This window comes from Microchirus variegatus (genome assembly GCF_963457635.1).
Source record: "Microchirus variegatus genome assembly, chromosome: 2".
In the NCBI taxonomy this organism is placed as follows: Eukaryota; Metazoa; Chordata; class Actinopteri; order Pleuronectiformes; family Soleidae; genus Microchirus; species Microchirus variegatus.
In genome coordinates this window covers 21,299,445-21,326,191 of record NC_139803.1, presented here as the reverse complement: position 1 = coordinate 21,326,191, position 26,747 = coordinate 21,299,445, and the positions used below count along the sequence as shown (strand labels likewise).

General features: G+C 42.0%; 1 protein-coding gene across 1 annotated transcript; it reads left to right on the top strand.

Annotated features, from left to right (window-relative positions):
* The first annotated feature begins 858 nt into the window (after positions 1-858).
* On the top strand, positions 859-25,376 carry tesk1b (testis associated actin remodelling kinase 1b). The gene is made up of 10 exons (XM_083910435.1): positions 859-1,407; positions 14,934-15,055; positions 15,498-15,546; positions 16,930-17,076; positions 18,151-18,233; positions 21,739-21,829; positions 22,864-22,947; positions 23,622-23,708; positions 23,951-24,047; positions 24,146-25,376. The coding sequence occupies exons 1-10, from the start codon at positions 1,216-1,218 to the stop codon at positions 25,237-25,239; spliced, it is 2,046 nt and encodes a 681-aa protein (XP_083766561.1). The 5' UTR covers positions 859-1,215; the 3' UTR covers positions 25,240-25,376.
* Positions 25,377-26,747: the final 1,371 nt, after the last annotated feature.

The following is a 26,747-nucleotide window of genomic DNA, read 5'->3' as shown; positions in this document are numbered from 1 at the left end:
CATTTAAGTTGTAGTTAGGTTGAAGTTAGGAGTAGGCATTAACAGGTTATGGTTGATATTAGGGTGATGCTTTGGTAATGCAGTGTTCCAAGTGTGTGTGTGTGTGTGTGTATAAAAGTGCATGCAGCAACATAAAGTGCTGCTTCTTCATCCACAGCTGTTATCACTCTGCAGCTGATAGCATGTCAAATATCAGGGTTGGGCATTTCTCTGGAAAGTGCCATTTGAATATTCAGCGGTGTTAATATTCATCAAACATTTGAATATACTGAAACGAATGCAGGGTTCACTGCGTAGTGGAGCAAATTTTAGATGCATTCAGACCCTGAGTAAATGTCATCATCACCTCTACGACATCTACAGCGTGTTGATCTTTAGATGCATTCAAGAATCTCTAATTTATCAACTTCTGCAAACACACATGAAGTCAATGAAGTATGCACCACAAACGATGTCATCATTGGGCTTGAAATATGCATTTTTATCAGTGCAATGACAAAACATTTGTTTTATAACGAATAGTCACAGTAACTCTCTTTTCCTCCCCAACTCTGTTCTCCCTCCATCTCTTTTCTCTCTCAAACTCATAGTTGACTCATCCTGCCTTTATATAGCTGCAGCTCATTCATTCCATGTGATAGGACCAGTGTTGCATGCACACGCTTTCTGATTTTAATAGTGAAATAACCCCTCCTCCCTCCCCTCTCTCCTCTAGCGTCAATAGGCTGCAGCAGCATCAGTGAGGAGTGAGGCAGCTCTGTGCGCACTGGAAACCCCACCATTCAATTGGTGGAATCGGGAGGCCTTACCCACTGCCGCAGGAGGAGCACAGCTGTTAGAGGAAACGGGAGAGAAAAAGGAGAGACGGCAGCAGAGAAGGGAAGCAGCACCGCCTCCGCTGCTGCTCGGCATGACAGACTTGAGCCAAACTGCGCACTGACTGTGCAGGATGCAGTGCTGCAGCTCGCACTGAAACCTGTACCAGAGCAGTGTAGGAATCTGACAGGAGAATTCAGACTAACCGGTCCTTGACCTCTGCTGCATTTGACATTTTGAGCGCTCATCATTCCTTGCTTTCCCTCTCCTGCTCTGTGTGGCCTTGTAGTGGACATGGGAAATGTAAACAGTAGTCGGGCTGGATTTTAAACTACGCACACATCCCACGTCCTCCTCCCGCCCCCTCCTCCTCCTCTTCCTCCTGCTTCTCCTCCCGAGATGGAGTTGGAGATGAGGGTCGAGTCGGAGCAGGAGGGAGCAGCGGAGCCCCCCATGCACAGCGTCCACGGAACCAACCGGATCCGACCGTCCTCGTACCGGGCTCTGCGCAGCGCCGTGTCCAGCCTGGCCCGCTTAGATGACTTCAACCGCGAGAAGATCGGGGCAGGCTTCTTCTCCGAGGTGTTCAAGGTGAGAGGGAATGTTTTATGACTCACTTACTGCCACTATAGTTATGTACACAGATCCTAAGCAGAGACCCATGTGATCCTTCACTCTTATCCTTACCACCTCTAATACATGAGTGTTGTCAGTGTTTGATCGTTCCCATCCTGCCTGAAGGCAGCAACCAGCAGGAATTCATTCAACTAGTGAGATAATGGTCCTTTATTAGTCCCACAATGGGTGGAATATATGATGTTACAGCAGCAAAGAGGGTAAAAAAGTAAAAGGTAATGAATATGACCATGCATTATTAACGTCTATGCATGCACAAACAGAAAAATATTAAGATAATAAAAAATGGGATAGTAACCATAATATCTAATCATTGTACATTTGAGATTTGAATATGAAATTGTGCTCCCATAATACTATTGACATAATGTAAATGCTCATGTCATGTGAGTGTAGATACATGCCGTTATTGTCCATAGTCACAGTCCCGTAGAGATTGAGAGCCTAATCATGTGTTGTTCTGTGCTTTCTATCAGTTGATCTGGACAGTATTCAGATTCACTGGCCACTTCTTTAGGTACCTAATGAAGTGGCCCAGTGTGGTCTTCTGCTGCTGTAGCTCATTATTCTTCAACGTTTGACATGTTGTGCTTTCAGAGATGGTCCTCTCCATACCTTGTTTATAACAAGTGGTTATTTGAGTCACTGTGGGATCGCTCAGTAAACTTTGCTCATTGGATATTTTCTCATTTTATGGCCGCTCTTAGTAAACACTAGAGCTGCTTGTGTGTGAAAATCCCTGTAGATCAGCAGTTATTGAATCACTCAACTTGACCACGTCTAATACATGTCGAAATGCACTCGAGTTGCTTCCTTGTCATTGGCTGAATAGTTATTTGCATTAACCAGCAGTAGAGTTGGTGTCCTTAATAAAGTAGCTGCTATGTATTTGAAAGACGTAGATGCTTACAACATTGTGAATCCATCTGTTCATTTTAAGGGGGCTTCCAGTGTGAAATGAATTTAACTTGACAGCCCGCAGTGAGTTGCTAACTTGCTGTTGACTCAACATGATAGCTCACAAACTCTGAAACAAGTGGTATCTATGGCAACCAGTGCATCATGGAACTAACACCAAGGAGAACAAGCTGCTCAGTGGTGGATTATTATTAGCGGAAGTTGATATTTGGGGCCACCATTAAACATCCTCTCAACATGTTCGGAGTGACCAACATTTAGTGTAAGGAGGACACGGTGTTTTGGAATGTAAGTGGATCTGGTCAGGATGGGTAACTCTGGTACATGTAGGTAACTCTATACTCTCCTCACTGCCTTTGTTTTATAACACTGAAGTTAAACTTGCTCAACATTTTTCAACACTGTCACACGTTCAACAGAACAGAGTTTGGTGACAATGTTACAGTCAGTATTACTTTTCCTTCTTCAAACTCAGTGGTAAGCAAATGTATATTAAAGCTCACATAGAGTGGTCCTGTTGCACATATATGTTACTTATGGAGGTCTACTTGCATACATTAACTTGTTTTTATGGTCAAAAACCTCCTAGTTGCTGTAAACGAGCTGATAGAAATCCTCTTTTCTGACGCTGTTGCCCAGCCGCGATATTTCAGACTCAACTCTCACACCCAGAAGACAGACTGTCTTGTGATTGGCCAGTACCCGGAAGTGACATATTCAGCACCCGCTCTCAGAAGCACAGCTCCCCCCTCTGGAATGGTGGATGCACTGCTACTCATTATCAAAACATTGTTTTAACAGTGTTTAAAAATAGCTTCTTCACGACTGCCAGCCGCAGTCCCTTTTATGACTTTGACCCTGAGTCAGACCCAGAGTAGGAAGACACTGTCGCTCGTGAAACACCTCCACAACAGACGTTATTCTTCTTCTGCGATTCAATGTACGCAACCGGATGTGCCCGGACTAGTGCCCGGAGCAGGACGATCTGCTGTTCCGGAGAACCGCTGTTTACGTAGCCGGACCGGGTTTTTTCAGAGATCTCGCTGAGCCCGAGATTACAATAAAACAGTGTTCTCAGCAGTGGCTGAACTGTTTGTTTTGAACCTTCAGGGCTTCTTAAACAAGGTAATGATGCAGATGCACACTAAAAAACAGCGTTAATTGGAACTTCCGGTCTAGGTCCGCTTTGATAAAATTTTTACATAGTAAAGCCTCTGCTAAATTCCATAAATGATGCTTCCTATGTGCAGGAAATCAATAATAATATTTAAAATGTAGTTATATCAACTGGTCATGATGTCACCCATAAGTGGCTGAATCCCATTTTTATGCCGCCCAGATTTGTGCCATGTTAAAATTTTGCTACCTGCAAATTCAGATGTTGCCTCTAACCAGGCTCCTATTGGACAATATCAGCTGTCAATCACACCCTGGCGTCCTCTCTCCTATGTGTCATGCTTTGTTTATTTTCTTTCTTCTAAATGGGAAAATTACTGTTACTGAAGTTATTTCTTGCAGCAGCATCAGTGGATATTCAGTATATTCTTAACCAGCAGACTGTGAAGCTACATCAGTTTTTTTTATGGACAATGGTTCCTGTGCATGTAGCTGCATGTCCAAATATGTAAAAAAAAAATTATGTGGGAAGTTTCAAGCAGTTTATTGCGGTTATGCTGATTTGTCATTGGATATTTTGATACTCTGTTCTCAATGTATCATGCCTTTGTCTGACTGAATGTTGGTGAATTAGCTTTTGTCATATATATTTTTTTTTTAAATCAACTTAAACAAGCTGAAAATTATAAAGGATGTAGAAGTGCATGAATGGATACCGCCTTGTTAATAAGAGGTTATTAAGAAGTCTAATTGCACTTGAGTGCCAAGTCACTGCTGTACAGTATTGTCTGTGTCCATGCACTCACTGGGCACTTTTATTAGGTACTCGGGACACCTAAAGCGCTGGGAGTGACACCCTGTGTGGTCGTCTGTCTGCTTCAAGGTTTGATGTGTTGCATGTTCAGAGAGAAACTTCTGCATAACTTTTTAAACAAAAGAGTTGTTTCCTAGAACTAATCTGGTCATTATCCTCATGTCTGCAAGTCAAGAGACTGACCAGGCAACAAGCAGGGTGTACCTAAATTCACATTTGAGATACTGGAAAGTGACATTTTTGTGCTTTAAAGGGGAAATAAGTAGTTTATAGTGCCATCTAGAGGAGAGGCTGAAATTTACAACAAAGACCTGCTGCTCTGCTCACCCCCTCCCTTCCCTGAGCGCTACGGTATCCGCAGCTGGTCAAATGTCGTCCTCGTCGTCTTTCTCCGTGTCAGCAGATGAGGTTCGTGAGGTGAGGGAGAGGGCGAGCTACCGCGGCCGTAGCAGATGAAGCGGAGAGAGTGGAGGCGGGACTTCTGCTACAAGTAAAGAGACGCTTGTTTTGTTCTCTCATGTTTGTCCTTACAGGCTCCAGTAGAAACATGGCGTCTCGCTGCTAACAGTGGCTATGCAACCGCGGTCCGCGGTCGTGTTATTTTACATGACTTTTTGAAACACTACGAAAATGAAACAAAAACTATTATACAGCGACTAGACAATGCAGGAGCACATAATATGTATAAAAAAGTGGATTTTGGGTTATATAAACCCATAAATGCTACATATTGTACCTTTAATACGAGTTCGTTTTAAACGCTGATGCAGATTGATTTTATTCCATCGTGTGGGATGGGTTAAATGTTTGGTATGAGTCAGCAAACAGGATTGTGTGGTCAAAGTTCAAACATGGCATCACTGGTTGATACCATCTTTGTTGAAATGTTTGGTTTTGACATTTAATGTAAAATACTGTGACAGTCCATAGATTTAGCTCTAACCTTTCAATGTGAAAAAACACGACCAAGTGGACCCTCAGACTTATTGTCGTCACTCGCCTCTTGTGAGGTCTTTTTCTTTTTTTTTTTTAAAGCCTCTTCAGGCCTCTCAGTCTTCAGAAGCCACTCCCCCTCAGCTTTGCCCTTTGAATGACCAATGAGCATGCAAATGTGATAGTGTTTACTATTGCCTTGTCAAGTTGGCACTTACATTTGGATTAGCTTGCCCTTTTTATAGTGTCATATAAATGCAAATATGTTACCACGGCTACATTATTAAAAACTGCTGACTGAGTGATACTGTTTCCTGCTTGAGTTTCAAGAAAGGGTTCAATTCCGCTTTGTTTTTTTTTATCGTTTAATTCATATACTTTACCCCCAGGCTTTAAAATGGATGTCCTATACTCGGCCACAAAGGCTCTGGCCTCAGTGTGTGTGTGTGTGTGTGTGTGTGTGCGCTGTTGTTGCTGAGCTTCAGTCCTCAGGGCAGATCAATGGGGCCTCGCAGCAGGTCGACATTCACCTCTCCACTGTGCAATTGTGCAACCTGGAGGGGAAAAAAAATATGAAAGAGCAAGACAAAGAAGAGGGAGAAAGGAAGGCAGCGTACATGTCAAGACAAATCCTTCAGGTGCTGTTTTTCATCTTCCTTTTTCAAATATTCTTCAAAGGGAAGTTCCCCGCATCTACCGCCAAATTTTGGCCTTGTACACGACTCCTGCTTTTGTGTACTAAAACCCCTCAAAAATATACTCGGTTCAACATACGATAGTTAATTTACTAATTGCAGTAATGGTATGTTGTTTTTGGCTGTTAAAATATATGGTACTGCACTGGATTTTCGAGTACAAAAGGCACCTGCTGTCCAGAAAAGACAGAACAGATGCTTTTTAACAAATTTCATTTCTCATTTGTCCCTTCTCAAGAATTTACATGATTCTTGGAAAATCTTACTGCATTGTTTTTAAAAGCTTGCAGAGCATCCAGTCCAGTCAAAGGCAGCGTTAGTGCCTCAAGTCATGTTACATAAGTTGTGTGTTTATCAATATCGGGTATTGTTGGTCTTTTCGCCACATAAACGTAGTTTATGGCAACTTTTTTTTTTACAAGGTTATTTATAAAAGTCTTCAATTTAACTTCTTTTTACAACTTTAAATTGGCTTTAATTCAACTTTTCTGCAACATCAAAGGCTATATAGCCTAGCCCTGTGCACATTTCCTGAATGGATTGAGGTAGCTTTTTTGTTGTGTTCAATCTTTGATTTAATGAAATAATGGATTTTTAGATGGACACTGAACTTGAAACCAACTAACACAAGATTAAAGAATTGAAACGGTCCAAATTTAGGAAACAAAATATTTTAAGCACAGAATTCAGACAATTTTGTCACTTCTCTTGACTCATTCTGTCTGTATCTTTAGCTGACGGAATGGATTTGTGGCTGTTTTTTATAGCTGTCTTGTTGCAAAAAAGTGGGAGGATATTGATAATAAAAAAATATAATCCACAGAGAGCAAATTTCCCTCATTACACCAGTCATGATGGAAACTATCAAACCGCTATGATTTGTTCTATTAGAGTTTAGTCACAAAGGTGTATGTAGGGTTGTTTTATGCTCATATAAGAGCGATGATGAGTTGAAAGAATAATTGGATAAAGAGGGGATTTAAAACAGACCACAGTCTGCAGAGCTTAAAGTGCTGTTTATATGACGTGTGTGAGGCAAAACTGTTGCCAAACACTGATATGGTTCAATTGCATGTGTGCGTCTGTTTTGTGTATCTCCTTATTATTTTGTCCACAACAGTGACTTGACATAAATGTTACTTTTTATTATGAACTTACCTAGATTCCACATATTATGCAAACCAAATCACATTACACTGTACCAAATGAATTAATGTAGTCAAGACACAGCCTTGGAAAATAGGTTTTATCATATCAATGATTAAATTGTTGCCGATTTGTACAGAAATATTATTTTTATTTGCCTCCAGGGCGGCTATGTTTTCACCATGTCTGTTTGTTAGCAATATAACTCGGACATAATGATTAGATTTGGGTGGTTACTGGGAAACGGAGCGGCCATGGCAGAGTTTTGCAAGCTTTTTCAAGTTAAAGCTGTGCATGGGGCATTATTATTGTGGGATGCTCCCATCAAGATGTGTTTGAGCAGCTCTTTGTATATCCAAGCTTCTGCAAGAGTTTCGTCTCTGCACAGATCAAACAACGACAAAGGAGGGAAAGTTTTTAGGAGTTGCACACACAAGCCAGTCCATCATCACGTGTCACGTTTGTGCTTGTGATCAGTTTGAGTTTGAGCATTCAGGATTAGGAGGTCGTCATGTGTCATGCGTGGGTCTCTCCATGTTGCTTTTGGGTGGCAGTTGTTGGTATGAGGGAGCCAGTGCAGACTTGAACATCACTGGCTTAGTGTTGGACCTTTCTCTGATTATTCCTCCTCCTCCTCCCTTGCTCCAGTTGGGACCTGCTCCCCTGTCATTCACTGCACAAGAATTCGGCGGTGTTTATGTTCCGCGCTGCCATACAAACACAACAGCTCAGAGCGTTTCATGTGCTTGTCTTCACTTGAGCCCCCCATGTTGATTGCTTGAAATATTTCAACTAGACCTGAGATCGAAATAGAGAAGTGTTGGGCAAGAGTGTTGCACAATAATCTGTTTTCATATCCTTCCTCCTCCTCTTCTTCTTCCCTCATGCTTATCAGTGTTTTTATAAAAACCCATCTCTTGAGACACTGCGTGTATGTTTACACCAGAGCACAATGAGTGTTTCCTCATGACCACATGTTGTCAATGTGGTCGTCCTCAGCCAGGCCACAAGGAAAGCCACTCCCTTGTTATAAGGTAAACAAATGGCTCAGTGTGTTTGCATGTGTGTCTAGTCAGTGTCACAAAAACTGTCACATGTCCCTGAGTGTTTTTTTGTTAAGTCAGTTCACCAAACTGGTTAATTAAAAAAGAAAAAAGAAAATCACTTATCTTTAATGTGATCAGAAGTACGAGTGGAATTCTCTGCCTTCAACCTCTGTGGAATTTAATCTCTGATGCTCACTGTGTTTCAAAGTGACGGCAGCGCCGCTGTCCATGAAGATTGTCCCCATTACTCTGCGGTTGAATACTTGATGCAAGATATTAATATTGGTAATATATTGCATACTTGAATATTTTTGTTTGCGAGTCCTTAAATCAGATTTTTGTCCATAATGGAAACATTTAATATCGCATTTAAAGGGACAATATGTAGTATTTATGGGTTTATATTACCCAAAATCCACTTTTGTATACATATTATGTGCTCCTGCATTGTCTAGTCGCTGTATAATATTCTTTGTTTAATTTTCGTAGTGTTTCAAAAAGTCATTTAAAATAACATGGTCGCGGGCCGCGGTCGCATAGCCACTGTTAGCAGCGAGACGCCATGTTTCTGCCGGAGCCTGTTAACAAATCAAGCGTCTCTTTACTTGTAGCGGAAGTCCCGCCTCCTCTCTCTCCGCTTCGTCTGCTACGGCCGCGGTAGCTCGCCCTCTCCCTCACCTCACGAACTTCATCTGCTGACACGGAGAAAGACGACGAGGACGACATTTGACCAGCTGTGGATGCCGTAGCGCTCAGGGAAGGGAGGGGGTGAGCAGAGCAGCAGGTCTTTGTTGTAAATTTCAGCCTCTCCTCTAGATGTCACTATAAACTACTTACTTCCCCTTTAAGAGGGGGAAGTTATTTGGAAAAAGGTACAAGAACGTATATAATTAGTTTAAGATTGCAGAAACCTGGCATCCCAAAAACCACTCTGTGTATATAATATATCATTTCGAGCATGTTGGAAAGGGAAATCATGGCTCTTTGGCATTAAAAGCTAATGTAACCCCAAACTATGTGATCGTAGCTACCAGGATTTCATGCTTTTATTGCTTTAATTTACCTTATGGACTAGCGGCTTTAACAGGAATACATAACTTCATATCATTGTTTCGTAATTTCGCAACCTTTAGGTCATGTGACATCAAAATCTACGTTAAAGTGCTTTAACGTACATGTTTACAGAAATGCAATCGTCGTGATATCAAAGGAGCTGCTTTTCCAGAATTTCTATTGGATTTCAGAGGTTACTATGACCTGAAATCCACTTTGAGGTTCTTCATGCGTCATCGTGTGCTCTCTGGAAGTACACTAAGTGCTTTATGATTCTTTTAATGCTCCAACCCAGTGTACCATTCAGATGCATCAACATCTCAGGGATGAATCCTGCATTTCTCCAGTCTCTCCTTCCTCACCATGTAACCTTATTACTTTTGTAGTTAAAATCTGTTGGGGCTTCTCTTGTTCATCCTGCTCTACTGTATGTTACGAATACTCTTTAAAACATTGTTTATGAAGTAACCGTGTATTTAAGGAGCAGTGACGACAGCGTGCGGGGGGTCCTTTTGGAATTCATTTGAACGAATTACAGGTCGTCATAAATTCGTCCAAACTAGATTTTTGGAAAAAGTGACAGCATTACATTGTGCTATTGAGTCAGGTCTGCTGTGAATTACAGTAATGGTGGACAGATAAAATTTTATGACGCTGAGCAAGAATGGGTTTAACGCGAGTTGGTCATGTTAAGGTTTATGGCCAATCTGCTTAATAAGGTCAGTAGAATAAGTGATGCATCGGCAGCCACAGCGTGCAACTGTTTCCCCTAGAATGACGAGCCATTTAGTAAACCCAAAACGTGCTAATCCACGTCTCGCTCTTCTTTTCACCGTTTTAAAAGCAGAGCAGTGGCTAACGGAACAGCTGAAATTTTAAACATGCATGAAGTGGAGGGGAAACATGATCAACAGCACGACTGCACAGAGGGGCCTCGTCTTACTCGCCTGTTCTCACTCTGACACTCACACACTTTTGTGTTTCCTCACGCTTTAATTGAGTAGCCGAGCCTCAGGCGATCACTGAAGCCCTGTGTTGTTTAGTAGGCGAAGTAATTTTCTCGACTCTTTAACACATTTACAGAGTGACCGGAATTGTTCACCTCCTCCGGGACTTTACTCACGGTCTCCTCGCACTGCATGAAGCTCCAGTGTGACACTGGTGTAGGATTTTCTAGAGAAATGCTCATTATTGTTAATGCAAAGCTTGGTTTTAAATGCTAAATGTTGTCTATTTAAAGATGAAGGTGTGTTTTTGAGGTGTATATTCTGGTCTCAGGTACTGTCATGTGGCGCTGTGATGGATTTGTCCTTTAAATGTACTCCTGGACCACTGTGTGGTTTCATTTAAAAGTTGATTAAGGTTTATGGAAGTGTGCGTTCAGCAGTTGAAATGATAACAATAGCTCCTGCTGGTGGGAACTTGTGAAGTAACCATGACATCAATGAGGGGAAAGGAGGCCTGTAGAGTTGACCCAGTGTCCTGAGGCAAAGTCATTCTGCTCTGTGTGTGTAGTTAGTTGTGTGGTCACACTCCAGTTCTGCGCTGCTGCAGCATCAGTAGCATGTAATTTGTCCTGCTGAGCGTTTTCTCTCTTTGCAACAGGGTGAAATTATGTGGACTCCTGAAAAGTTTGTTATAGATACTCTTATTTCAAGTTACAGTAAAGCAAATGACCTTTTAGTTTGACCACCTTCTTTTTTTTAGCTGGGCTGCAACTAACTGCAAATGTTCTGAATTTGGTGTAAATTGTTTTGGAAAATATGAACCAGAGAAACAAGAAAATATTGATAGTGCTTGAAATTGCAAATAATATATTATATTCTATCTAAAGACAGATTAACTTGGGCTTAAACTTCACCGCCCTTTTGTGCGTCTCCGAACTGCCGTTTCTGACAGGTTGTCTTGTTTCTCTGCATCAGTCGCCTCACTGGGCCACTGGCTAATGACAGACATGGCTGCACCGAGCAAAGATGGCAAGGATGAGGGATGCCGGTGACCTTTTTCCTCTGCTGACAGCAGCTCTTTATGAGGCCAAGTGTGTTTTTGAAAGAGGGCTTTAGGGAGTTGTCTAAGAATGTGCAGGCAAGCACATGTCTGTCATTGGTATAATACGTGTTTGCTGTGTGTCTGTGTGTGATTGCTCCAAATTGTAGTGATGATCTTTTTCATGGTGGCTTTGCCGAGCTGAGCAAAAGAAAACACACGTGAACATGTGAGACCAAGTGAGTTGCACATGTTGAGTCAGACTCTTTGTGCCTTTTTAATGAAACTGTGATGCAATTCCATCCACTGCTGCATCATTAGCAGTTTGCTCACATTTGCACTGTAAACCTGCCTCAGTCGATAAGTTTCCATGCTCAATTAAGTTAAGCTACGGTTGGACCTCGGCGACATCATTCAATTTGGATGACTGTCCTCATCCTAGTATACAATCACTAGAGAGGAGTCAATATATTGAAAGAATTGTGTCCACCTCCACTCCACTAGTAGGTGAAATGCCCTATTATTTGTGAGGGAGCATAAAATAAAGGCCTGCTATCTTATTCTTCGATGTACTGGCTTTTAATATCGTTTCTGAGCACACATGCAGTAGTTGTATGTATTTTAAAAACGCATGTAAACTCATGTAAGTGTATGTGTGTGTCAGGAAAATTAGCATGTAGACGGCGCGGCGTGCGTGCGTGCGTGCGTGCGTGCGTGCGTGTGTGTGTGTGTACTATATACTGATACTTCCTAATGGCCTACAGGGCTTCATCTGTCCACCTCATCCTCCAAGTGCTGTGTGTCTGTGTATATATGGTCAAACAGCCATATGGCCACAGCTACAACTCAAATCTGATGAGGTAAAAATCACATTTCTATTACATTAACATTTACTTTATAGATTTCCTGCTTGACCACAATGCAAGCATTTAATTTTGTTTCTAGTCTGTTTTTCCAGCTTGCAGTTCTAGTTCCTCGTGTGGACAGACTGATTTGCCAGAATAAGTGAAAAGGGATTTAAATGACCTTGAAGGTGGCAAGATTGTTGGTCCGAGTATTTCACAAACTCAAACAACCACTTGTTACCATCAGTGTATGAATAGGACCACATTTTGAACACATGTCCAACCTTGAAGCAGATGGACTATAGTCGCAGAGGGCTACACTGGAGATCTCTCCTGACACACGAGGTGACCTGCATACCTAATTAAAAAGAAATAGTGGCCAGTAAATGGATAAGTGTTTCATACATGTAGTTATTTGTACTCATGGAGACCAAAATATTATCCTAATGAGGCAGAAGATTTGAATTGTGGTGAAGGTTAGGGTAACTGTCCAAATGAGTGGAAGTTGATGCGGTGTCCTCAGAAGAATAGCTGCACAAACCTGTGTGTGTGATTTTTTTACATGTGTGCGTCCATGCATGTTTACGGCACTTGGCCCCATGCTTGTTGATATCCTCAGGTGTCTCTGTGGAGAAAGGATTTACTGCAGTGCAGACCGACTCTCATTGACTGGCTGTTAAGACGAAGAGGAAGCCTACCACGTGTGCATGTGCCTCAGTTAACAGCATTACTTGCTGCAGTCTAGTCTGGTCTCTAATAGCCTTTGATCCTCCCCCCCCATCACCGATGTGATCCAGGCCTGTGTCGCACTGACTTCAGCTGCACACTTGTGACTTCAGACCTCGGGCTCCCCGTGTCTTTGATTACACTCCCATGTCATTAACGAAGTTAACCTGAAACCCCTCCACTGCCAGTCACACTTTATTAATAGCTCAAAGGAAATGTGGTTTGCAGTCAGGCAGTAAAAAGTCTGATTCCTGATCCAAAATGCACACGCCGTCATCGCAAAAACAAAACCACAGGTTGGCAACATGCTATTACTCAACTGACGTATTTTGGGAAGAGCAAGACTAAAAATAGATTGAAGTAAACGTGTTTTTGTTCCTATTTACAGCTGGTTCAATCGGTCAAAAAAAAAAAGTCAAATTCTTAATCATATGCTCGGTAATGACAGTAGGTACACAGGACACATTAAAGTGACGGTGGTGTGGTCTTCTGCGAGATGTTCAGCATTCCTAGGGTAGCAACAAGTGGTGATTTGAGTTACTGTTCAAATGATACTGTTCTATCATTTCAAACTACTCCTCTGCTCTGAGCCATGTTACTCTGACCTCTGGCACCAACAAGGCATTTTTCTCTCAAAGAACTCCTTAAATATTTTCTCTCCTTTGGACCATTCTCTGTAAACACTAGAGATGGCCATGTCGCGTTTAGTCACTTCAGTCACCTTTCTTCGTCATTCTGATGCTCTGTTTGAACTTCATCAGCTTGTTGAGATAATTTATTTTAACCACAAAACTCAGTTGTGTGCTTCTGTTCCTGGACTTATTGGTTCTGTTCAGAGGCGTAACTGGGTTTAACTCGACAGGAGCGTTTTGTTTAAATAGGGTACTCGCAACATCTGAGAGTATGTACGAAATGCGCTTGTAGCTTCGTTGGACATCTTCTTCATTCACAGGAAAGTGTCTGGCTGTGGTTTTCAGGTTTTTCATTCCAAGCAGGTGACAAATTCGAACGCTTGGATGCAGCACTGTATGGTGAAGACACGTTTCTAACAGGAGTTGAGTGTTTCCTTTGGACAGAGGTTGGAACATAAGAATTTGATCCAAACAAATTGACTGACTGTACAAATGGAAAGAAGCTTTGTTGTGCAGGAAAGGCTTGAATATTGGCAGGAAAACTGGGAGGTTTCTGTGTTGTTGGACAGATACTGACCTGGCCATACTTAGACACATGATTTCAACTCGTAATGGAGAGGAAAAAGGCCCAAACTAGGCTTTTCCAGCATCTCTTGAGAGTTAACTTTTATTTGTGATTACTGTTCCTGTTGGGTTTTCATATTGAGCAGATCTGCACAGACCTGACTGATGAGTAACCACCACGACACTTGCTTTGACACAGTTTGTGTGGCTGCTCGTGGAAAACCTCCTCATCATTACCACTGCCGTCTATTGGCTTTGGATTAAGCCTGCTGCTCTGGGCTAAGCCTGGAGAAACGGACACCTGTCTGAATTGATTCTGGAGATGGCTGACACCAAGTCTTTTTACACTTATGTGTTCCCATTTTGTCTCTGGGAGTTCTATGGCTGTGCAGCCCATAAACGGCACACATGCTTTGGTCTCCTTGATGACTACTGGTCCTGATGGAGTCGGTGTTTTTGCTAGAAAAGGTGTACATGTACCACAAGAACTACTTCACTTGTCTGCGCTTTTGTGGAAGTCTTGCCAGGCAAGCGAGTCGTGTTTTCATGGTTACTTCACCAAGCAGACGCACTTAAGCAGGTTGTTGCAGAGGAGCAACCACAACAACTGAGTGAAACTCTGGTGACCCACTAATGCCTGACCTACCTGAGCACTAATATATTGTCAAAGCTGTGTGGAAGTTTTCATGCTGTTTGTTTTTATGAATAATAATAAATGATCATTATAAACACCAAGCTGCAGGCCTAGTTTGTCCTGTTTGAATACGTTTAAAATCAGCTTAGTTTGGAGGGATTTGATGCTTGTCCTACTTTTCACCAGAGTTTAAGCCGGTGTTTTGTTTTGCAAAATAGTTTTTCGACTGCCGTGTTGCACAAGTTCCCCAACTTTCTGGTTTCTACACTGATAATGTTGAACTTGCAGTTTTGAAATCTTTTCACTGTTACTTGTGAAACCATTTCAGTTGATTAAAATAACTCATTCATGTGTTCCATGTGTATTTTTTCAGGTCCAGCATCGTGTGTCAGGTCAGGTGATGGCCCTGAAGATGAACATCCTGGCCAGTAACAGAGCCAACATGCTCAGGGAGGTCCAGCTCATGAACAGAATGTCCCACCCCAACATACTCAGGTAACTGAAACTCACTGCTGTCGCTGATCATCATCTGAGTTTTTTGGCCAACTTCCTGTCACTTCCTTCTATTAGCATTTCCGTCCCTACATAACATCTTGAACATGTTTGGTGACAGGGTCTTGCATTCCCTCCAAAGCCGATTAAATGCATTCCTACTTGTCATAAACCTCTTAAAAGCCTCGTTTTTTTTAAGGGGATTTTTTGATCAGTGGGAAATTGGGTATTTGTTGTTCAACAAATAATTTGTAGGACTCACGAAAAACAAATGGGGGTCAACTTTTGAAAGTGAGAGCTGTCAGAATATAGAGCATCAATTTCTGGTGTGGTTGCTGCTGTTTGTTTGTCTGATTCTCAAAGTTGATTTCACATTACTCTGAATCTGTTTTTGTGACATTTTCTCTGGTTAATAAAGTTTTGTCTCTGTCTATTTGAACACCAGGTTTATAGGAGTGTGTGTCCATGAGGGGCAGCTCCACGCTCTCACAGAGGTAAAACACAAATTACATTATTCTTACACTGAGTGGTTTTAAATGACTATTTTATTTATTTATTTATTTGAAGAAACGGGTATTTTAAGATAGTATTTGTTTTAAATTATATATGTATAATCTTATTTTTATGTTGATTGGGAGACGTCATGAGGTGCAATTTTTTTTCTTCTGATCAAGTCTTTAGATAATACATTTATACATACATGTATTCATAATATATAAAAACACCACTCTTGACGGCCGTGCTGACGAGGGTTCAGGCAGTTCACGACCCTTCACCTGTTTCGTTCTCACATGATGATTTGACTTGGCGTTGCCATGGTGACTGAGCAGCTCAACAGTGAAACAGGCAAAAAGATCAGTGGTTAAGAGGGGGATTAGGTTTTCTGACACCTGCACTGATTGTACTTGTAAAGCTTTTGTGCCGATCCAAAAGGTCAGCAGGTTTTTTGTTTTTTTTTACACAAAGAAATGTTCATGGAAGTGTTAATTTGCCAATGTCGGAAAGACATGTTCCTGGTAACTTCACACGTCATATCTGTGCATCTGTGGTCACTGGTTTTTCAAAGATTACTACTGAATGGTTTGAGGGTTTTTTTTTGACTCACCTTCCAAAACACAATTTACACAATAAAGAAAAGCAGAACATTCTCATGTGGGGGGTTCTGTCGACAAATGTGATCCAAATTGCTGTTTAATGTAATTCTCTACTTCATTAAGTGCTTCAGAATAAGACATAAGGTAAACTGATGAAATGAAATGGCAACAGAATGTTTGTTTTTGCAAACTTTATAAGGTCCAGGTATCTTTTTCACAGCAGCAGTATATGGCTAAAATCAAACTGTCATGTTCCCCCCTCACAAATGATGAATAATCTGTCAATTATTAGTAGTTTGGTCCATAAAATGTTGATTGGTGTTGCCCAAATTACGATGTTCTCTAATCTTGTCCGCAAAGCAAAATGATTTGGTTCGGAAACCAGCAAAAATCACATCCGAGGGCTTGTTTTAATTATTGAATGAACACTCAAACGGATGAACACTATACGAGTTGATTTTAATAATCAATAAGTTGTCACAGCCATAGAACCTGACGTGTGGAATGTTGTAGATTACTTATAGATTACTCTCTGTAGATATTATATGGATCTGTCTCTTGTCTGCACCACTGGGTATACAGTATAATGTGTGTATAATATGCTAATTTTAGTGGCACAGTGACAGGCTTTTACTTCACAGCAACAGAACTACAGTCTATGTAGAGCATCATTCCTTAAACAGTCCTGGAAGCAGTTGTTGTATGAATTTTAACAGGTTTATATTTCACACGCTGTTCACGACTAACGAGTCTCTTGTGTTGCTGTGTGTTGTGGTGATCCAGTACATCAACGGTGGTAACCTGGAGCAGCTGTTGGGCAGCAACATTTACCTGTCGTGGAGCGTCAGGGTCAGCTTGGCTCTGGACATCGCCCGCGGCCTGCAGTATCTGCACAGCAAGGCCATCTTTCACAGGGACCTCACCTCCAAGGTGACGACAGAACACTCACCCACCAGTGCCCACGTACAGCACGCACCCACACACACACATGCATGAGTGAACATCAGGGCAGACTGACGGTCTGTAGAGACTGATAAACATGCACATCCACACTGTACTGTACACACGTAATGCTCAAAGACAAACTGACAAGGTCACTCCACAAGAGTGTGTGGAATTAAGAGTCATACTCAGTGGCCATTTTATTAGGTACACCTTTTTACCCTCAGAGCTGCCTCCATTCTTCATGGCATGGATTCAACAAGGTGCTGGAAACATCTAGACATGGTCATGCATGAGAATCTCAATAGCAGTTTTTGAATTACTCAAATCAGCAACCATGCTGTGTTCAAAGTCACTTAAATCACCTTTCTGGTTTAGCAGCAGCTCGTCTTGATCAAATCTACATCCCTAAATGCTTTTAGTTGCTGCAATGTGATCAGCTGATTCGATATCTACCTTAACAAGCAGTTGAACTGCATGTAGCTGTAAATATTTATGGTCAAGGCAATTGCAGATTACATCCTTACATCATTTTTGGCTCAGGATTGACAGGTGTAACTAATAAACTGGCTGGTTAGTGTAAATTCTGACTATTTTCCTGATGTTGAACCTGGAGTTTTCAGCACACTCCATCCTGCACGTATTGCACAAGTGTCCAACTCCAGTGTGTCCATGTAAAGAGGAAGCATCGACACAAGTTAGAAAAACAGACTAAAAATATAGACTTAAGAAAAAACTAAAACTCTTGCTTTCAGATCAAGCAGGAAATCTACAAAGGAAGTGTTGATGCGGTGGAAAGTGCTTTCTACTTGCAAATCAGATTTGAGTTGTGCCTGTGGTCATATGGCTGCTCAAGGTCTTGAGATTGTGAAATAATGTTGTGCAGAATTGAAAGTTGCCCTTTATTTTTCATGTGAGGACACAGCAGCACTTCAGCTTCATCATGTTTAAATGTGGTCACAAAAAACACTTTACAGCAAATGAAAATCTCTGCACCATCATGTTTTAACATTACTGTGGAATTAGTGGGTAATAAAGTGACCTCTGTGACCTTCTGTGCAGAACTGCCTGGTGCGCTGGGAGGGCGGCGTGTGCTCGGCCGTGGTGGGAGACTTTGGCCTGGCGGAGAAAATTCCAGATTACAGGTCAGTCCATTCATCAAAACTTCTATCAACACTCTGAGATTAGATAAGTCACAGTCAATAAATCACATTCCTCCGCTCCTCTTTGCCTCATTTCTCCCTCATGCCATATCTGTCTGTGCAAAGTGCTTCTCTTTTCCCCCTGATGAGACACGGTTACTCAGAAAAAGGAGACCCATGACTTTGACCAAAGCTCAGTTAGGTTTTTCCACAGTACACAGGCACATGTTGTGGTTAATCCCCCTCTCTGTGGAACAATCATTATTAATACTGTGCAGCGCTGAGGAGGTCGTGCAGACGGCAGCTTGACTCACAGAGGTGTCGTCAATATTTAATCTGACTCTCTGCCTCTCCCTGTGTGTTTGCAGCTGTGCGTTCAAATTCACGTGACGTTTATGTGGCACATTTTTTATTCTGCGCCGTCAATTCTCCACTGGGCCTGTTCTCACCGTAAATGACAAAAGTTACAACCGTCGTCAGATGTGCGTTTTTATGTTCTTCAGCTGGTTTTCCAGTGACGACATGTCTCCCATAGCGTTGGGTGATCAAATTCTTTTTTATTTGACTTAAACGCAGTGGGAGAAATTATTCCAGTCAAGAAGAAAAAATAGTCCTGACCTCAAAATTTCACTCATGCAGGCGTTTTAGGAGGAATAGCAGTTATAAACCATGGATTGGAAATGAACACCACTTGTTAGTAATAGGTCTTCAGAATGTTATGTTTCCATACTTTTTACATTAAAAGTATGCAAATCTACCTATAATTTGTGAACCTGCTAAAAAAAAGGTCGTCCCACAGCAACATTAAAATAGTTTAGATTTGTTTAGTTTGACACTGTTTGAGTTCGTAATTTATCGTATTAAGTGTCTATTTCATTATAATGTTCAGATTTATCGTGAATAATTGAACATGCACATGAATTTTAAGTTCTGTTAAAGAGTGGGTGGAGCTGAGGTCCAGAATCTTTTGGCATATAAAATGTACTTTCCCTAGTAACTAGTTACTTTTATAATTTAACTCTAATACTTTTTGAGAGAAGCAACTGTAACTAATTTAGTGCTGGGCGCGTTAATGTATGTTAACGCATGATGCGTTTCCATGACGACTGACCGGAAAAAGACGTGAGTGACGTCATATTTACGTGACTCCCGATGGTTAAAATGAGTCTCTAAACTAGTAACGCTAAACTTTAAAAACAGAGGAACACATACACAGTACACAGGTACGCTGGTTATTTGTAGCGCTGCTCTTTTCCTTTAATAAATAGACCGCACCAGTTCGACTGTAGGCTAAATGGAGCCAACGAAGCCAACTGGTAAATGGTGCCTGGATTCCAGTGTCGCAGCATGTAAACATTTTACATTTTTCCGGTCAGTTGTCATTGAAACACACGTTAACCTAGTGCCCAGCACTAAACAAATTACTTTTTTAAAGTAACATTTCCAACACTGCACCAGTGGTGACGGCTAGAAGATAAATCGCACATCTTAACGTTCCGGAAATGATTCCAGAATTTGCATCGTGACCAAAAATGAAGTGGATGAAAAATAGGCATGTTCAACAGTCTGCGTTGGTAAAGTGACGTACTTTTTATCGAAATCCTTCACATCCTGATAGCTGTTGGAAAACAAGTTGTGATGGGAGAGAAATACTGCAATAACTGCTGTAACAGCCTTAGTGTCCATATTGTATTCTTTATAGAGTTTAAGTTGACGTAAACAAATGAACTGTCAGTGAGTTAAAAACCATGTCGAGCCTCAGATGAATTGTTGAGATGTCTGTGCTAACCTTCGAGGAACGACACACACTGATGTGCCGTTAGCTCCTCATCACTCACTCTGCAGTCATTTAGTAAACGCACTACTTTTGCTGAAACAAGACAGCTGCCACTGTAACCCAGTCTGTGTTTGTGTTGTGACTGATTTCTCTGGGCCATCTGCCCAAACACACTTTGTCCGTCATTGTCGTGTAGGAGTACAAAATCCTCAACATCCACCCCAATCAGGTGAAATATGTTCATATACAGCTGCAGTTATTGACACGGGGGTGTGATTTCCGCCCATTTGAGTTGTGTGCGCCTGTCATTTTTGCATTCCTGCACCTGTCAAACACCGAGGGCCTCTTGTTTGTGCTCCGTCTCGCTTACCAAAAGCAGCTGCTGAGCTGCGTTTCTGTCGTTTTCAAGGCCGTGTTTGCTTTTTTATTTTAATCAAACACTGTTGTATCCTGTAGCAGAGAGAGAATGGACGGTGTTGACTCTTTTTGAATGTGTGTTTGTGTTGGAGTCCCACCACTGTGCTTGTGGCATGGAAGGGAGGTTTAGGAAAAGCACTCCAAATATGGTCAAACTGTTCCAGTCGCCCCATTGTGCTCGGCAGAATCTCTCCTGGCCCTCGTTTTAAAAAGTCACTCTTCTCCTTCAGGCTGCCATACTTCCCAAAAAAAAATTTCTATTAAATTTTCTGCAGCTACTGTATTTTTCCTCCGTTTCCTTGTGAACTGCTGACTCTGTCGCTCCACTTCTCCAAATATTGTTTACATTGGACTCAGCGACGTCACTGCCTCTCAGTTCTCCCTCTGTCGTTCTGTCCACGCTTGTAATTTTTGCAGTATCATAACCCACAGTAGATGGAAATAGCACAGGGGGAAGTGTGCGTGTGTGTGTGTGTGTGTGTGTGTGTGTGTGTGTGTGTGTGTGTGTGTGTGTTCTTGCACGTTCTTCCTTCCTCCTTTCTTTTTTTTCTATTCAGTTTAAATTTCACAACAATATTTGCAGATAACTGAAAAACACTATGGTTTCTAAGATGCAAAGAAAGTGCAAACACACACACACCAGAGCTGCTGTGTATTAGCAGGAAAGCGTGCGCTAACATGTGAGGAATTGATAATATTGGGATACTTGAGCAAGGTGATGTTTTGCAATCGCTCCGTCCAAGACTAAAAGCCAAGAACCTCATGATTATTTAGTTTTAGATGTAACTAGAAATGAACATGAAGGACAGTGTTTACATGTTCGTAATAAATCTTTTTATGTAAAATATGGCTAATGACTGAATGTTACTCATTTATTATTTTTTATCAAGAATCTTTATTTTTCAGTCAGCTGGGTGCAGATCAACATGAGCATTTGAAGATATGTTCATTCATAACAATCTTTATTTTATTATTAAAATAATTTAGACCTTAAGGAAACTTTTTTCAAATATATAATATAAAAAAAGCAATATGAAGCTGAAAGTCCTTTACATTTAAGCAGTAGGAAATGGAACAATTTGTATTTTAATTGTATTTTTTATCAGTTTTCTATATTTTAGTGGAGGCAGACCTTTTAAAACCTGCACGAATAACTCATTTTAATTGTAAATAAATCCTATTTTTTGACAGTTTTTTCATCAGTTTCAGCTGAAATTATTAAAAGATCAGATAAAACTGACAAATGCACTTCTTGAGCACCACTTCTCTCTTCTTCTCCATTAACTCCTCCTTTCTCTTCCCTCCTCTCTGCAGTGAGGATGAGGACCAGGAGCCCCTGGCCATCGTTGGCTCCCCCTACTGGATGGCCCCGGAGGTGCTCCGAGGAGAGGTGTATAATGAGAAGGTAGCGATGGATGCTTTTCTTCCTTTAGCCCTCGGCTGCAGAGAGTTCAGAGTCCACGCTGGGTGTGATGAAATAAAGCCGCTCACATAAACCCGCGGAACAGCCAGTGAAGTCAGACAATAAATATTTGATAAATCAGTTATTGTGTCCAAAGCAAACAGGAATGTAGTTATAAAAAGTTTCTCATGTTTTCTTGATTCCTTGTTAGAGTTGCATTTAAGTGATTGTAAGGTTTTAGTCTGTGGTAAATATACTGTATTTAGTTGTCATAGATAAGATAAGCAAGGATATGTTACAAAAACAATAGAAATTTGAAATATATAACATCTGTTCATCCCCGACAGGTCAAACAAAAACAATAAATAAAGCCATCAAATAAGAATCCACAGAGCAATACATACAATACAAAACATAAATGACACTTATTGGTATAAAATGAATGATCACAGTACAGTAGTTTATTGGAGCTGGAATGTTGACTGATAACCTCCGTCTACTGTACGTTGTTTGTCTGACGTCTTGCACAATCCCCTCGAGTTTAGTTCTCTGGTTACTTTTCCACTAATTTTTAACATGATGAACTTGGGGGAGGAGCATGGCCATGGAGGATGTTATAGGTGGAACAGGCAAGCTTGGATTTTTTAAATGATTTTTAAAACTTTAACAGGATATTGTGTTGCTGAAGTGTGAGGCAATGATGGAATTATATTCTAATACTTTTAAAAGCTTTAAAAACAGAGATTCTGTTGGTGCCAAGTTATGTTTGCAGTAATCAGATAGTGAAAGAGAATAGTGTTTTGTTGAAGCATTACTTTCATGAAATTTGGTTAAAGTTAAGGCTTTCGTGCATACTTTTACAATATTAACAAATGTCTGTTAGATTAAAATCATTGTCAAATGAAGTGTATCACAGTTTTCTCAGTGTATCAGTGTTTAGATCTCATGTTGCCTGGCGACAAAAGTTACACACTGCAGCTTTAAGTGCAAGATGACACATCTTCCTGTTGAACGGCCTCTTGTCTTCCTGTGTGCAGGTGGACGTGTTTGCATACGGCATCATCCTTTGTGAGATTATTGCAAGGGTACAGGCCGACCCTGACTTCCTGCCACGCACAGCGGTATGAACAACAGTGTACACACACACACGCTGTCATCACCTTTTCATCTTCTCATGTCCCTGAACATCTCATTATAGCTGTGTGACCTGTGGAAAAATTAAATAATAGTAATTTTGGATGATGGAGTTCCCTTCTTGTTTTAAGTGATGTTGGGATGTCATAAAAGCACTATAGAAGTGATTAACTGGGGCTACTTTGATAATTGGTTTGAGTGATTTTTCAGCTTCTTATATGGTTTCTTTTCTCCACATAACAAAGAAATCATTAAAACTGAATAAAATCAACATGCTAACAGTATATATAGAATATAAATATATAAAAAAAAGTAGTGGTGAAATAGTGTCAGTTGTTTGCAGTTCCATCTGTGACTTCATGTATTGCAAGATTTCCTGTTGGCACAATCAATAGAAATGTGCTGCAGTCTCTAACTGCTCCAATTAAAAGCTCATTCAAAACAAACCTGTGAAGTTGTCACAGGAGCTTTGCGCCCCCTTGTGTCCATTTAATGACATAACAGTTGAACAGTTGGTCTTGTGACGTTGATGTCAGCTATTGTACAGCATAAACAAGTGATTATTATACATTGTGCCATGTACATTTTGACCAACGTAGAAGAGATGATTTATATATAAAATGACTTTAAACCGTCGTCTAATGTTTGTCTTCATCTGTAGGACTTTGGTTTGGATAAGGAGACGTTTGAGCAGATGGTGGGCGACTGTCCGTCACACTTCCTTCAACTGGCCTTTACCTGCTGTAACGTAAGGAACTCGTGGGATTTTTGATTTTAGACTCACTGTCGTCTGTTTTGTTACATTTTAAAAATGATTATTATCACAGTCTAAATACCATCAAACCACTCCAATGCAGGGTTGTGGGAGATTTTTGATACATTTACCAATTCAAAATGATGTTCAGTGTTTCAGATATCTCTGTAAATGTTAGTCTGATCATGGCCTTAAGCCCCTGATGCTCATTCTACTGATGCTTTCTGTCGTGACAGATGGCTTCAAAGCTTCGTCCGTCTTTCTGCCACATCGAAGCAGAGCTGGAGAGGAGACGGGCAGAGAGGAAACAGAAAGATGAGCAATCTGTTAAACGTGAGTTTCCTGTCATTGTGTAAAACATCAACTCATTTGTTTTCTAAAAGTGACATCACCTTTTTTTTAATCTTTTATCTTCATCTATCTCTTTACAGCCGTCTCTCCAGTGATTGGCCCTCTGCGAAGTCGATTGCTCTTCCTCCCGTCAGATCCTCGCCTCTCCCGCAGTAAATCCGACATGCTTCATCCGTCGGACACGCCCCCCTATGTGAACCTGGCCCCTCCCACTCGCGTCAACCCCTTCTCTCAGAGGGAGGACCTGAAAGGTGGCAAGATCAAGCTGTTTGACACTCCCAGCAAGTCCGTCATCTCGCTGACCTTCACGCTGCCACCTCCTCCGGACTGCGACGACGCCTCCTCGTCTGAGACCGACGGCGTCGCCCTGCCCCGAAGACACCGGCGCTGCCACTCGCTGCCTTGTACTCCGCCCCCTTACCTCACATCAGCGCCCAAAACGGTTCTCACCGAGGAGGAGTCCTCGTTGGAGAGGAATGGTGTGGTGAATTCAGAGAGCGAGGAAGACCGACTGTTGGGAGAGAAGAGCGGGACTAACCTGGCCGGTGATTCAGGTCTTCCCCTGTCGCTGGACCTGCTGGACCAAGAGGAGGAGGAGAAAGGAGGTGAGGAGGAGCCCATGGACTGCACTAGTTCTCCAGACACACAGGACAGCACCTCCTCTCCTTACTCCAAGTCTTCTCCTCCTCCCTCACGCTCCTCCACTCCCCTCCAAGTTTCCCCCACCGCCTTGTCCAACGGCTGGGGCTCTGCGGTGTCTAACGGGCCTCCCTGTCTGCCTCCGCTCTCTCACTTAAACAACAACGTGGTCGTCAGTCACCCTCTGGGATGGAGCACGCCTTCTACAACCACCACCAACAACAACGGCTTCCACTCCCCTCCTGGCGACCCCGCAGGCTCCTCCCCCTTTGGCTCTAGCAGCGGCCACTCTCTGGACCAGGAGGAGGTCATCTCGTGTCCCGGCTGCTGCCTCGCCGGCCTCCGCTTCCCCTCCATCTGTCTCCGAGCTCCACCACGCAGGAACCCTTACAAGAACCTGAACGGGGACCACGCAGCCACTCATGGGCTTCTCAGTCCAGGACCGAAGGCTCTGCCGCCTTCCTCTATGCCCACGACCACGACCACAGCCTCCAGCCTGCAGCCAGGAGTGGCTTTGCCAGGGGTGCAGACATAAGAACCCCCCCCCCCCTGTCTCTTTATCACCAAAAACACACAGTAAAGACTCGTGTGGAGACTCTGCACCTGAAGCTCTTCCCCTGGAAGAGAAGTGGGTCTTCTTTAAGTTTGCACAGGTTTTCTTTATCACAGCAATAGCCCACTTCTTTTCCACACGCACGTTTCTGGTGCAGAGAGATGGAGCGGTGTTTCCTTAAACACTGCACACTTGATTGGATATCTGCTTGACTGGCTGTGAGAGCTGTGGGACAAAGAGCTGCTGTCTTTGCTGGTGACCCTTTTCTCTTGTTTTCTGTTGTTTTCTGTCGCCCTCTGCTGGGCTGAGGGCGTCAGCTGTGCCTGCGTATGCGTCTGATGATTGGCTGCGTCCAGAACTGATCAGCATGTTAACAGTCCAGTTCAGGGTTCAGTCACTTTAATCCTGTATATTTGCAGATGTACAGATTCTTATGACTGATGAAACTGAAGATGTTGATAAAGAAATGAGGAATGTTAAGCTTTGTATTCTTATTGTTGCATTTAATATTATTTTTTTTTTTCCATGTTTGGTGCTGTTTCTTGAATGAACAGGCAGTTTTGCGTTGGTGTCTAATTATCAAGAGGTGTATGCACTGCTGGTTTGTGTGTGTGCGTGCTTGCGTGCGTGTGTGCGTGTGCTGAACACCATTGTTTATGTTGCTGTATGATCAGTCTGCCCTCCTGGTTGCCTGGTTAAGCACTTCATCTGTATTACTGTTGTTAATAAGGAAGCTGTTGATGTCATTACTTTTGGATGAATGGTCAAAGACTAGTCTAAGAGATGTACAGGTTCTTATTTAAAGATGGCATTGAATAAATAGATTGAATGTTCTTTTCTCCTGAGGATTGATTGAACATGAACAGTGTTGGTGGCTCCACCATCAGCCAACAGGTCAATGAGCATCTGTGGGAGTTTGAGTCACCAATGTAGTCGGTTCAGTCTCCTGTGACGGCCCTGTCCTCATTCCAGCTCTAAAACCACCTAGACCAGGTGCATGCTTTAGATCAGGGGTGTCAAACTCCTTTTCACTGAGGGCCACATCAGCATAATTGTTACCCTCAAAGGGCCAGATGAGACTGTCGTAGAGAATAAATGTAACCAAATATGATGTAAAATAAAGGTAACTCCTCCGTAACATATTGCTAAATAACTTTCTGTGATGCATTATAGATGTAACCCGGTCCGCAATGGTGATGCAGTCACTTTGCGGGTAACGCAATCGCCATGCATTGTGGGAAATGTAGTTTATGGTCAACGCATGCCTTAACGAGCATAGACCTATTTTAACACAGATTTTTAAGACCAATTAATCACTCACAGGCTACATAAAATGATGTGGCGGGCCACATCTGGCCCCCAGGCCTTGAGTTTGACACGTGCTTCCGATGTTTCCCTGCTCACCTCATTCAAATAAATGGCTCCTTGTCAGGCTTCAGCAGAGCTCACTGACGTTCTGACCATCAGAATCAGGTGTGTTTCTAAATCAT

Coding starts and splice junctions, on each gene's coding strand:
- tesk1b (XM_083910435.1), top strand. CDS start 1,216: ATGGAGTTGGAGATGAGGGTCGAGTCGGAGCAGGAGGGAGCAGCGGAG. Junction 21,830..22,863: donor GAGAGGTGTATAATGAGAAG/GTAGCGATGGAT, acceptor TCCTGTGTGCAG/GTGGACGTGTTTGCATACGG. Junction 22,948..23,621: donor ACTTCCTGCCACGCACAGCG/GTATGAACAACA, acceptor CTTCATCTGTAG/GACTTTGGTTTGGATAAGGA.